Source organism: Saccostrea echinata, unplaced genomic scaffold, assembly GCF_033153115.1.
Source record: "Saccostrea echinata isolate AGI-Se365-2 ecotype Australia unplaced genomic scaffold, CSIRO_AGI_Sech_v1 ptg000001l, whole genome shotgun sequence".
NCBI lineage: Eukaryota > Metazoa > Mollusca > Bivalvia > Ostreida > Ostreidae > Saccostrea > Saccostrea echinata.
In genome coordinates, this window is record NW_026889750.1 from 11,599,314 (window position 1) to 11,611,653 (window position 12,340).

The following is a 12,340-nucleotide window of genomic DNA, read 5'->3' on the forward strand; positions in this document are numbered from 1 at the left end:
GACAGGCTCAAGTTTGTTCCAGAGGCCATGTTTTAAGTAAATTTGAATCTGCATGACCTGAGGATTCATGCATGGTAATATTACAGTGTACGAATTATGGCCTAGCTTTCATGTTAAGGTTTTCCCTACATAATCCTAGGTATATGTTTAATCCCCCGTTGCAACCTCATCCTTCTCCAGTGGGCTATGATTTGGACAAATTTCAATACCCTAGGATGCTTGCATATTAAAATGAACTAATCATGGCTATGCTGATCTTGAAGGGAAGATATTTATTTATTTATTTTCTTTTTACTATATATTCTGATGTAAAAATTTGTTCCCTTATTGTAATCTTACTCTATCCCTGGAGGCTATGATTTGAACAATTTTGAATGCACACTTTGTAAGGAAACTTAAATTCTCATGTGTCAAATTTTCTGGCCCAGTATTTCTTGAGAAAAAGATTTTTAAATGACACTTCCTATATTTGCCTTTTCTTGATTCTTTCATTGGATGTTAACATAGTTTATTAGTACCAGGCATTAAAGAAGTGAAAGTCATTTTCAGATGAGAAATAAAAAATACAGAGGTCTCAGGTCACGGTAGACACTGGTATGACAGAAACCCTCCCTGTTATAGCCGTGAGTGCCATGCATAGGTCAAAATTTATGGCACTTCACCTAAAGTAGGTGATGCCTATGTATGAGTGAAAAATTCTCAGTTGAAACAGTGTAATAACATACAATCAATCAATCAAGAATGTTAAAAGTTAAGAGACAGACAGATGGCTGTATATAGAATTTAACTGAATCAGGAAAGCTCCTGTAAGCCATTGATTGGTTCAGGTGAGCTAAAAAAGATAGTTTCTTCAAGAAGGTATTGTACGTAATTTTATTTTGCACACAACAACTTGACAAATTATTAAACATCATCCTAGGGATTCAAAATGTTGTACATTTTTGTAAGCCAAAAGTTGTTAACAGTTGACTGGAATTGTGGTAAAATACTCTTGGTATTTCTTATATTAGATATTAAATAGGTATCCTTTACACTATATGGAATGGAAAAAGTGTTCATGTAACACTAAGCTTTTTAAATGTACTATATCAATGAATGCAATGTTGAGAGAGAGAGAGAGAGTCCATTTTTTTTTTTTTTTAGAAATGTTTAATCTGATAAAGCAGAAGGAAGTATTTAAAACTCACCCGTCTGTGACATGATTTCCTGTACCAGCTGCTGAGCTGACATACCTCCTTTTTCATCAGATTTGCTCTTGATAGGACCCACATTCTCCATGAAGCTCCTAAATTGAAAAGGAAATGATTTTTAGAAGCTAGTGAACTACAGGTCTCCTGCCTTAAAAAAGGGGGTTGATGATGGAAAGAGGTCCATATGGCCCATAATAAAATTCACGCTTTCTAAATTTTTAAATCTCCATGCAGTAAGAGCATACACACTGGTTTTCTTATACAGTAATATTCATATGGTATGAACATGGATACAGCAAATTTACCGATAAAGTGAAGTTTTTTTGCAATCTATGACAAAATTCTTAACAATTCCTTGTAAATTTTGTATTTTATACTTCCCTAAATACATTTGGTAGTCATATTTGAAGGAAAAAATGTATATTGCAAATTTGCAATGTATACTTTAATAAATTGATAGGGATATTACAAATTATGGATATAGCGAAGTAAATTTTGCGGGTCCCCAGAACTTTGCTATAACTGAGTTTTACTGTATAACCTCCTAAAAGCCAACTGTGAAGTCATGAACTTGTGCATTTCCCTTACTTTCTTAAAAAGTTGTAGAAGTCATAATTTTTCAGTGGAATTTTCTTTCAGACAATATAGAAATATATAGAGATAACGAACAGTATTCAAACTCAAAAGTCCATTAAACATTACAAAATAGGTGCAGAGCAAACACAGACCTCCAAAACATCAGTGGTGGGATCAGGTGCCATGGACCACATCATTGCTTATATATGTCCATTTATTGCATCATGTCACAATGGTAGAAGTGACGCCTAAGTGTATGTTTCTTTGTGTTTAGGTTGACAGACAGCCAAGACCACGATGTTTGGATATATTTGTGTGTTAATACTTTAGTAGGATTTTTTTTTTAATGGGGATTTGCTGAACAATAATTGTCACAAAGGTGTAATAGAAACTTACCTTTGAATGACTTGAAATAACAAATAAGGGAAGAAGAAAGTGGGGGATGTATATTTTTGGCAATCATACACCAAAATATTGCATAACCAAATAACTGAAAGATCAATTCAATCATCCATTCAACTATTCTTAGCATTATTGAAAAAAAAGGTTGCACATTACAATGAAAGTAATTCTAAGATTTTTTTTTCAAACCTCAGCTTCAGTGAGATGATTCCCAGAAATGTTGGAGGTATAGAATTTTAGGAAAATCTCAGCTGAGGCAGAAATTTAAGATTTGAGCCGGAGATCTAAGGTGAGTTTTTTTTTTTTTTTTTTTTTTTTTTTTTTTATGTTGGTGGCCCTAAAGCCTGGGATGTGCTAGGATGGAGGGCAAATTATGCTACAAAAAGTATAAAACTGCTATTAATACTAACAGATCTGGGACTTGGTATTGCATTCCCAGTTGTTGCTCATGAATGATTCTGTCAGCCTCCATCAGGGTGTGTACCAGCTCTTTACATTCTGCTTCATTCATACACCAAACATCCTCAAACTTCTTACCATCTGCCTGTATAAAATGCCTGAAAAATACCACATACATCCATTAAAAAATCCAGAGAGTCTTTATTTTCCAGACAAGAAAAAAAGTTTACTAGTCTTGTAAATTTTACACTGAAATATATCTGCTTAATCATTTTCTTATATGTACCTGGATTTTCTTTGAAGATCTCTAAATTGTTCTGTAATTCTCTTGTAATCCTCCGTTAACTGTTGGTTCTCATCCCTAAATTATAAATTTCAAATTAATATGCACTATCAGTTTCTCTCAGGGATCAGATCTGAGTACAAGTGAACCAAAGGCTCAAGTCTGATCTGGTCTCTCACATTTTCTTCCTTCCTGTGACAGTATATTCTGTTTAATTGGAAGTTTATTTTTTTTCCTATTCTGTTTCTTCAATATTCTGTTTCAAAATCATCAGTGTACATAAGAAATTTAACTAATTTGCTGAATTATCACACTTTTATTTCTATTGTTCCGTAACTGTCCAGTTGTGAAAGATATCAATCAGATTGCTCACTAATATAGGACTGGCAGAGGGAAATTTTTAGACTGCAAGAACAAAGGAATGACATCACAGCAATGTTTAAAAAAATCTTATTTGGAGGGTAGTTTGGGAGTGGGGTGGGGATTAGGGTCCCTGAACAAGGAGGTATTTGACTATACTGGATCAAATAAGATTGGAAAGGAGGGGCAACCAGCCTTTCAATGAACATTTTCAGAGAGAAGTGAATAATGTTAGTGTTGTGGCCCATGGATTGTTTTTCTTACTTGTATTGTTTCTCTTGTTTTGCAATCTTTATTCTCAGTCCATTCAGAACATCTTGTAATCTGTTTTGATGAAGGAAAAAAAATGATAATAGCCATGCACATCTTCAAAATCCTGTGCTTGCTTGTTTAACATTGAATACACAGAGTGAAGCTTTGATAAATAGTGTACTGTATATCACCGAATATTTGGCATTTATAAGCGAGACAAAATTTTGACAAATTCTGACTACTGTTCTATATAATCTTTGCTATTAAAAATACACATGAGAAGGAAAATTTCACGGTGAGACAGTCTCACATTACGCGAAAATAAAGTTCTCATGAATAAAAAGTGATTTACAATTTCAAAATTTCTGATTACCTTGTAATTTTCCTCTTTTGCTGGTTCCTAGTGATTTGGTTTTCTTCATCTCTCTTTTTCAGCACTTGGAAGTTATAGTCTAGTTTTTCCTGGTTTAGTTGGTAAGTGGCTCTCATTTGCTGCAACTGCTGCTCCAGAATCTGATAAAATAAAACTAAAGTTTAAACTAGATCTGAACACAATTCTTAAATTGTTGCACTAAATCCAATAATTGCCTTTAAAAATGATTACTGAATTTGGTGCAACAATTTTGGAAGGCTTTTCAAAGAAGCCAATTATCCTTTGACCATCAACTCCAAAAGCAATCTCAACAAAGCTCCTCATTGGACCAATAATAGATGCAAATATGAACAGTGCATCCAACCCAAACCCTTAAGATACTGCATTGAAACCAACATTTTCATTTTTTGGAATTTTAAATGGCAGGAAATAAGAAATATTTTTCCTTTCTACATTTCTTCTACTTGCTGAAAAACTGCAAAAATCTGCATCATCAAAGTTGATTAAATGATAAAGTACTAAATCCCAATGAACACTCCAGCCCAATACAGCTAAAAAATATTTTGTGCTCGTATGAATTATTTGTTAATATTTGAAATAAAGTGATGCATTATTTACCTGGGTTGAATGGCCTCATGCATCCTCCAGGGCATGAAGACGATAAGTAATTAAGTAAGTATTATTTACCTGGACATCAGTTTCCATCCTGATCTTTATCCGATTGTATTCTTCAGCATCCTGGACTCGTATGTTATGGAGCTGTTGTTCATAATCTTCCACCCTTTTCTCTCTGGCTTTCATGTATTCAATTTCCTTCTGTCTTCGGTTCTCCATCCTTTCTTCCCATTTCTTCTTGTGCTGTTCTAATAACTCATTTCTCTCTGCCACAAAAGCTCTCTGTAATGATAAAAATGCAAACATCTGCATGTCCAAGTGTATATGCCAAGTCCTCCTCCCCACCTTTATTAGCTATCAAGTTTTTCATTTTTAGGTGAGTACATATAAACATTTCATTTATATATGTATGCACTTGATATTTTAAGTCAGAGAAATTTTCTTCCAAACTGGATCCCACCTCAATTTCTTCAATTTCAGTTTTGTAGGATGTACTCAAACTTTTAATCTGTTCTTCCATTCTCTCAATCATCAAATCAATATCATCTGCTTGTTTCTTCAGGTCTTTTATATACAAGTCATCTTTCTTTTGCAGTTCCTATGAGAAAAAATTAAAAAAAATCTGTAACAAGCAAATTCAGAGAATTGTGGTTGCTTGCTGTCCATCATGCAAAAACATGTATTATTTTGAAAGGATATGTAATTTCTTATATAAAACAAGATGTTTTGTGAACTCTGATGCCCCATTATGGCAGCTTTTGCAAAAGTTTGTCAAACTCAAAGGTCAAAGTCATGGGGTGAAAAATGTTGGTACCCAAAGAACAATCTTGTCACAAGGCATACGTAAGTGCAATGTGAAAGCTCTTTAACGAGGTTGGATCCTGATATTTAAAGTCTTAAACTTTTTTGGTCAAGTATATTTTTAGTTTCTACACACATAGCTTAATTAAAAATCAAAACAAAAAATGGGGGCCAATATGCTTCTTTTGGCGCTACAGTACATTTAATTTGAGCTTTTTGCGTGGAAATTTATGACTTAATCAAAAATCACATCTTCCATGTTTTCCCTCCAAAGTTTTATCCAAATAAATCATGGGACAAAATAAACTATTAGTCTATTTAAAAAAAGAGACATTAAAATTGTGACGAAGAAAAAGTTTCAAATTGCTTCAAATAATCAATTATTTGACCTTTCTGCACTCACAAAATGTGATTTTTCTGGCATTAAACATTTAAAAAGCAAGAAAATTATTTTAAAGTCTTTAACTTTTGCTGAATTTAAGCAGATTGATCAAAGTTATCTCATATATTCAGAAAAGAAAAACAAAAGTGGGGGTCTATGATCTAAATTTTTAGATATTACTAAGTGTTAATTTTATGTTAAAATTGGCTCAATTTTTTCCTGGACTTTCAAAATATATTTACTATATTTGTCACAATATAATGAAAGAATTCATAAGAAATAATCTAATAGATATTTCAGAACCAGCATAAAACATTTCACTGCAAAAAACAGCTCTGTTTGGAACTAGCAAGGAAAAATGGGAATCTAAACTTAACAGTACTGTATATATTTCAAAAGGGAAAAATTGATCATTTTCTTCTAAAAAACCTTCTGCTACAAAATATAGTTCCTGACTTAATCCTATCTGAATGGAATTTAATCGTGTTTTTCATTGGATATAGTTTAAATTGCATTGTAGAATCCAGATTTAATATTAGAACTTAAAAATGATGCAGAATTTTAGAAATAAAGGTCGAGACCAAAATCTGCTCAAAAGCTCAGGATCAAACCTCCTTAACTGTTCAGAAGTCATTGCCAAGGTTGAAATTAAAAAAAAAAAGGTCAAACTCAAAAACCAAGGTCATGAGGTCAAATGTATTGGTACCCAAGGAAAGGTCTTGTCACAAGCAATACACATGTGGCCATGAGTATTACAATTTTGGTGGAGGGCTGAGTGCTTATTGTTTTCAAGCAGTTTGTCTTCTAGATTAAATTGCCATGAGTAAAGAAAAAGATTTTCAAAGATTGTTTTTCATTTTTTCAAAACATGAACAATATAACCCCATCCTGGGGTCATGACTTAAACAGTTTTGGTATAAGACTGAAGGTGTTAATTTATAATCATGCTGTCATGTAAATGTATAAGAAGATTTTCAAAGGTGTATTGTATATTCACCACAAGTCCTTTAAATGACCTCCCTAGCTTTACTCAGGGGGGTTGCTAGATGGACCTGGGGGCCATGAATTTGGAAAGTTTTGTAGAGGGACAATTGCTTATTATTTTCATTTTGACTGCTGGTTGTCTAGAAGTACAAAAAATCTTAAAACAAGAAGTCTGTGAGCCAATGCTCACTAATAATATCCCTGCTCTGATGTAAATACACAAGTTCATTTATGGACAGACACAGGGATAAACAGGAAGTTGACATCAAATTTGTTAAAAAATAAATGCTGCCATATGACATGCTTAAACGAAGAGTGTGCTAAACTCTCAAGCATCTGCGATAAGTAGATGCTGAGAAAACTGCGACCAAAATTTGTTATGTATGGTACAGACAGATGAACAGATAAACAGGAAGTTGACATCCTATTCTCACAAAAATATATCCCACGATATGGCATGCCTAAACAAAGAATGTGCTAAAATTTCAAGCAACTGCGATAAGTAGATGCTGAGAAAACTGCGACCAAAATTAGTTATGTATGGTATGGACAGATGCTTGGATTAACAGGAAGATGACATTGGATTCGCACAAAAATGAATCCCACCATATGGCATGCCTAAACAAAGAGTGTGCTAAAATTTAGAGCAACTGCGATGAGTAGTTGCTGAGAAAACTGCGACCAAAGTTTGTTATGTACTGTACGGACAGACACACAGATAAACAGGAAGTTGACATCAGATTTGCACAAAAATGAATCCCATCATATGGCATGCCTAAACAAAGATTGTGCTAAAATTTCAATTGTCTGTGATGAGTAGTTGCTGAGAAAACTGCTATGAAAATTTGTTACAGACAGACACACAGATGCACACACAAGGGTAAAACAGTATACCCCCCTCTCCTCTGGAGTGGGGGTATAAATATAATGCTTTAATTAACAAAGTATGATCAACGTTTCCCTTTCTTGATCAGGCCTCAAGGATAGTTTGGTATTCCATCAGCTCATTGCATGCTCATTATAATCATCTAAAAGATGTGCTTGCTACATGTTAAGAGCTAAATAAGATGATTAAACCTACAATGCATTTTTAACATATGATCAACTTCTTCAACAAGCGAAATGAATTTCACTGTTCTAGAAAAGGGTTCATTTCTAATTATAATCATGCAAATAGTTTGCATGCTTCATGTCTAGGAGTAATGAAAATTTTCTAAATTTAATGCATTTTCAAAATATGACCAAGATACATGTTGCCCCACCCTTGGACTTGAACAGTGAAGAATTTCACAGTTTTGGCAAAGGTCTCATTATAATCATATGGCAAAAGTTTGAACACTAGACACACTATTGCATAAATACTGGTATTTAACAACAGTTTCTACACAACAAAAAAAAAAAAAAAAAAATATTGAATCATTCTTACCTCTTGAAAGTCTTTAATGAGTTTGTTTTTGTCTAAAACAATTGCTTTACATGCATCCTTCTGCTGTCTTAACATCTGCAAATGGGGATAAAAAAATTAGTTGATGAGTTTAAATGCAGTGTTTTTATATTTTCCATGTAAAATTGAAAGATGAAAAATATTCTTTAAATTTATTTGAGGTGTACTGTAATGTGTAAAGATAAGTTGAGTTAGAGTTACTTTTGGTTATGAAAAGTTGCAGAGATGCATCAATTAATAGCTGACACTGTGAGTCATAACAAAATGAATACAAAAAATATATGCTATGCAAAAGGTTCGTGCAGGGAAAAAAAAAACCCTTAAATTTTACACAAGTGGCTGCCCCAGCTTTTGGAATTACTTATAACTATCAATCAAAATTCACTTGACCATTACTGGTCCACTAATGGTATTGTGGTTTCATTAATGTTTGTGGGCATCAATTTTCCTGGATTTAGTAAAAATTCACAGTTTCAATGATACATAAATTCGTGAATTATAGTCACCTTTTCATTTTTTCTCTCTCTTTTTAGGCTTCATTCATGCCATTTACAATGTTAAGAGTATGTCAATATTTAAATACAATTACTAACAGGTGAAAACTCTTTATTTATATCTATATTTTATATTTTTATATTTATACATTTATATTTTACTCATCTGTATTTTTGAAAGTCGGAATCTTCAAGCATTTACAATGCAGTATACATGGTATAACAATAAAAGGTGAGGATTTCCAAATACTGTCTCCATTGTAAGACTATGAGCTCCACAGGACAATTAAATATTGGATACTGAAGTAGATTACTAAAAACAATAAATTAAAATAGACTTTGATTAAATCAACATTTTGGAAAAAAGGTGTGCATGTATCTTAAAATATTAAGACAATTTGAATTTTATCTTTTAGGCGCACAGACAGACTATAATTCAGCGTTGCAACAGGGTATTAAAAGTAACAAAAATTATTAAGTACTTAGATTTGCAGAATATTTAAACATATTTACTCAAAAATGTAATTATCTACTAATATTTCATCTTTTTTTTTTTAATTCTTAAAATGATAAAATACAATTATAAGTCCACCTGTTTGAGAAAAAAGGGGGAGGGGGGTATTTGCATAAATAAACAAAAGTCAGAATAGGCTTTTTAAAAGTTTATCATAAATCAAAATGGAGGCACCAAACTTTGATGAACAGTTGATTTCATGGATCAACTCAACAATAAAATTATCCATGAAAATTAGTGTTGCACAAATAATATGATGAAACCACAGTATGCAGTTTAAGTTAATTCTGTATCAACTTCAGTCATTAAATTGAATAATTACAGGGAAGTACAGTCCAAAGAAAAGATGAGATTGGGAAGCATGATCACAATTAAGATTATTATACACAATAACAGCAGTATCAGGAAAACAATAACTTTGTTTTTTCAAGACTGAATCCAAATGGTGCATATATATGAAATGATAAAATAAATCTGGTTCATACAGGTACATCCCGTAACTTCTTACCTGGTATAGAGATTATGTAACTTCTTACCTGGTACAGAGATTGTGGAACTTCTTACCTGGTATAGAGATTATGGAACTTCTTACCTGGTACAGAGATTGTGGAACTTCTTACCTGGTACAGAGATTATGGAACTTCTTACCTGGTACAGAGATTATGGAACTTCTTACCTGGTACAGAGATTGTGGAACTTCTTACCTGGTATAGAGATTATGGAACTTCTTACCTGGTACAGAGATTGTGGAACTTCTTACCTGGTACAGAGATTGTGGAACTTCTTACCTGGTACAGAGATTGTGGAACTTCTTACCTGGTACAGAGATTGTGGAACTTCTTCCCTGGTACAGAGATTATGGAACTTCTTACCTGGTACAGAGATTATGGAACTTCTTACCTGGTACAGAGATTGTGTAACTTCTTACCTGGTACAGAGATTGTGGAACTGTCTTACCTGGTACAGAGATTATGGAACTTCTTACCTGGTACAGAGATTGTGTAACTTCTTACCTGGTATAGAGATTGTGTAACTTCTTACCTAGTACAGAGATTGTGGAACTTCTTACCTGGTACAGAGATTGTGGAACTTCTTACCTGGTACAGAGATTGTGGAACTTCTTACCTGGTACAGAGATTGTGGAACTTCTTACCTGGTACAGAGATTGTGGAACTTCTTACCTGGTACAGAGATTATGGAACTTCTTACCTGGTACAGAGATTATGGAACTTCTTACCTGGTACAGAGATTGTGGAACTTCTTACCTGGTACAGAGATTGTGGAACTTCTTACCTGGTATAGAGATTGTGTAGCTTCTTACCTAGTACAGAGATTGTGTAACTTCTTACCTGGTATAGAGATTGTGGAACTTCTTACCTGGTATAGAGATTGTGGAATTTCCTTTTGTAAAGCTTGTTCCCATTTCTTTGTGATCTATAAAAGCATTCAACATTCCAAAAATTAAATGAAGAAACTAAATGAAAAAATATATGATAAAATCAAATTGCACTGCTTGCCATTCTTATTCTTATTTTTTATGCAGTGCCTGTTCAAAATATTCACCTCTTCAAACTTTTCTGCACCTGATTTAGCTTCCTGTTCAAGCCTCTCTTTTCTGGAATGATAGATATGTTTTGAAATTCAATTTAACTGTTATCTATACTTATTAAAAAAATGTTCTAAAACTCAAAAATTCTACATTATATTCAACATGTTGAACACTGTTTGAGGATGGCATTTCAATTTAATTAAAATGCTATTCTCGAACAGTGTTAAAAAAAATAACATGGGTAATCAGAGCTTACAGAGCAATCTAGAAGTGTGCATCCCTAGACACAAAATTTATGCAATTTTGGTCTGATAGGGCTTGCAGTTACTTGGGAATGGACTTAAAACTAGTCACTCATCCAAAAAATGTAAATCAAATCCAGCATCTGAAGCAAGTTTGAGAGAGTTCATCCCTTGATGCATCATCCATGCAAATTTGGTCATCATAGGAGTTATTGTTTCTTGGCAATGGACCTAATCTAAAAACTTTAACCTGGTCACTCATCTGGAAAATGTAGGTCAGATCCAGCATCCGAAGCAAGTCCAGTAGTGTGAATCCTTAGATGTATCATCCATGCAAGTCTGGTCAACATAAGACTTACATTTACGTGGAAATGATACCTGCTCCAAAAAATTAAACAAGGTCATTCATCCGGAAAATGTAGGTCAGATCCAGTGTCCGAAGCAAGTCCAGTAGTGTGCATCCTTAGATGTATCATCCATGCAAGTTTGGTCAACATAGGACTTATAGTTACTTGGAAATGAGATCTGCTCCAAAAACTTTAACCTGGTCACTCATTTGAAAAATGTAGGTCAAGTCCAGCATCTGAAGCAAGTCCAGTAGTGTGCATCCTTAGATGTATCATTCGTGCAAGTCTGGTCAATATAAGGCTTACAGTTACTTGGAAATGAAATCTGCTCCAAAAACTTTAACCTGGTCACTCATCTGGAAAATGTAGGTCAGATCCAACATCCGAAGCAAGCCTGGTAGTGTGCATCCTTAGGTGTAACATCCATGCAAGTTTAGTCAATATAGGGCCTTATAGTAACTTGAAAATGAGACCTGCTCAAAAGACATTATTCTGGTCATTCTTTAGCTGAAATTGCAGAATCTGAAACCTTGACTGGTACAATGAAATACACTAGAAGCATCCTCCATGCATCTCTTATTAATATAAACATTAAAGTACTGGAAAATAAATCTGCTCCAAAAACTTTAACCTAGGATGCCTACGGTATTACATAAGCTTCCCCAACTTCGTTGAGGTGAGCTAAAAATGAGTTACATTCTAAATACTTCTTCAATCTTCAATACACTCAGCAGATCAATATTACAGTAACAACTCTATATAATTAGCCAATAAAATTTCAAATTAATACATGACCTCAGATTTTACCTCTGTCTCTTTGCATCATCATCTTCTGCACGTCTGGCAGCTTCTCGAGCATCTCCAGCAACACGAATGTTAGTCACCAACTCATTGCCATCTTGCTTCAACTTTGTTAAACGCAGTCGACTCTGTTCAACTTGTTTTCTACTCTTACTAAGTTCTTCTTTTACCTCTTTCTTTTCATTAGGATCTTCACCTAGTTCAGCTCTGTAATTTACCGGTAATTAAAGTAATATATGTTAAGATATAATTTTGGCTATAGCCTTTATAAACAGCAATTGCCCATCATCAACTAATCTCATAATAATTTTGTTGCAGAAAGATGCAGCAAT

The 12,340-nt window shown here is 33.6% G+C and overlaps 1 protein-coding gene across 1 annotated transcript in view; it reads right to left on the reverse strand.

Moving 5' to 3' along the window:
- Positions 1-12,340, reverse strand: part of LOC133185358 (dynein regulatory complex protein 1-like) — a 29,796-nt gene that overhangs the window by 13,085 nt on the left and 4,371 nt on the right. Inside the window, exons 2-12 of the mRNA XM_061320522.1 lie at positions 12,015-12,215; positions 10,633-10,684; positions 10,447-10,503; positions 8,044-8,118; positions 4,911-5,048; positions 4,523-4,732; positions 3,836-3,975; positions 3,475-3,534; positions 2,854-2,928; positions 2,579-2,725; positions 1,188-1,285 (exon numbers count right to left, since the gene is read on the reverse strand). Of these exons, the coding sequence (XP_061176506.1) occupies positions 1,188-1,285; positions 2,579-2,725; positions 2,854-2,928; positions 3,475-3,534; positions 3,836-3,975; positions 4,523-4,732; positions 4,911-5,048; positions 8,044-8,118; positions 10,447-10,503; positions 10,633-10,684; positions 12,015-12,215 (1,253 nt within the window). The remainder of the gene's footprint in view (positions 1-1,187; positions 1,286-2,578; positions 2,726-2,853; positions 2,929-3,474; positions 3,535-3,835; positions 3,976-4,522; positions 4,733-4,910; positions 5,049-8,043; positions 8,119-10,446; positions 10,504-10,632; positions 10,685-12,014; positions 12,216-12,340) is intronic.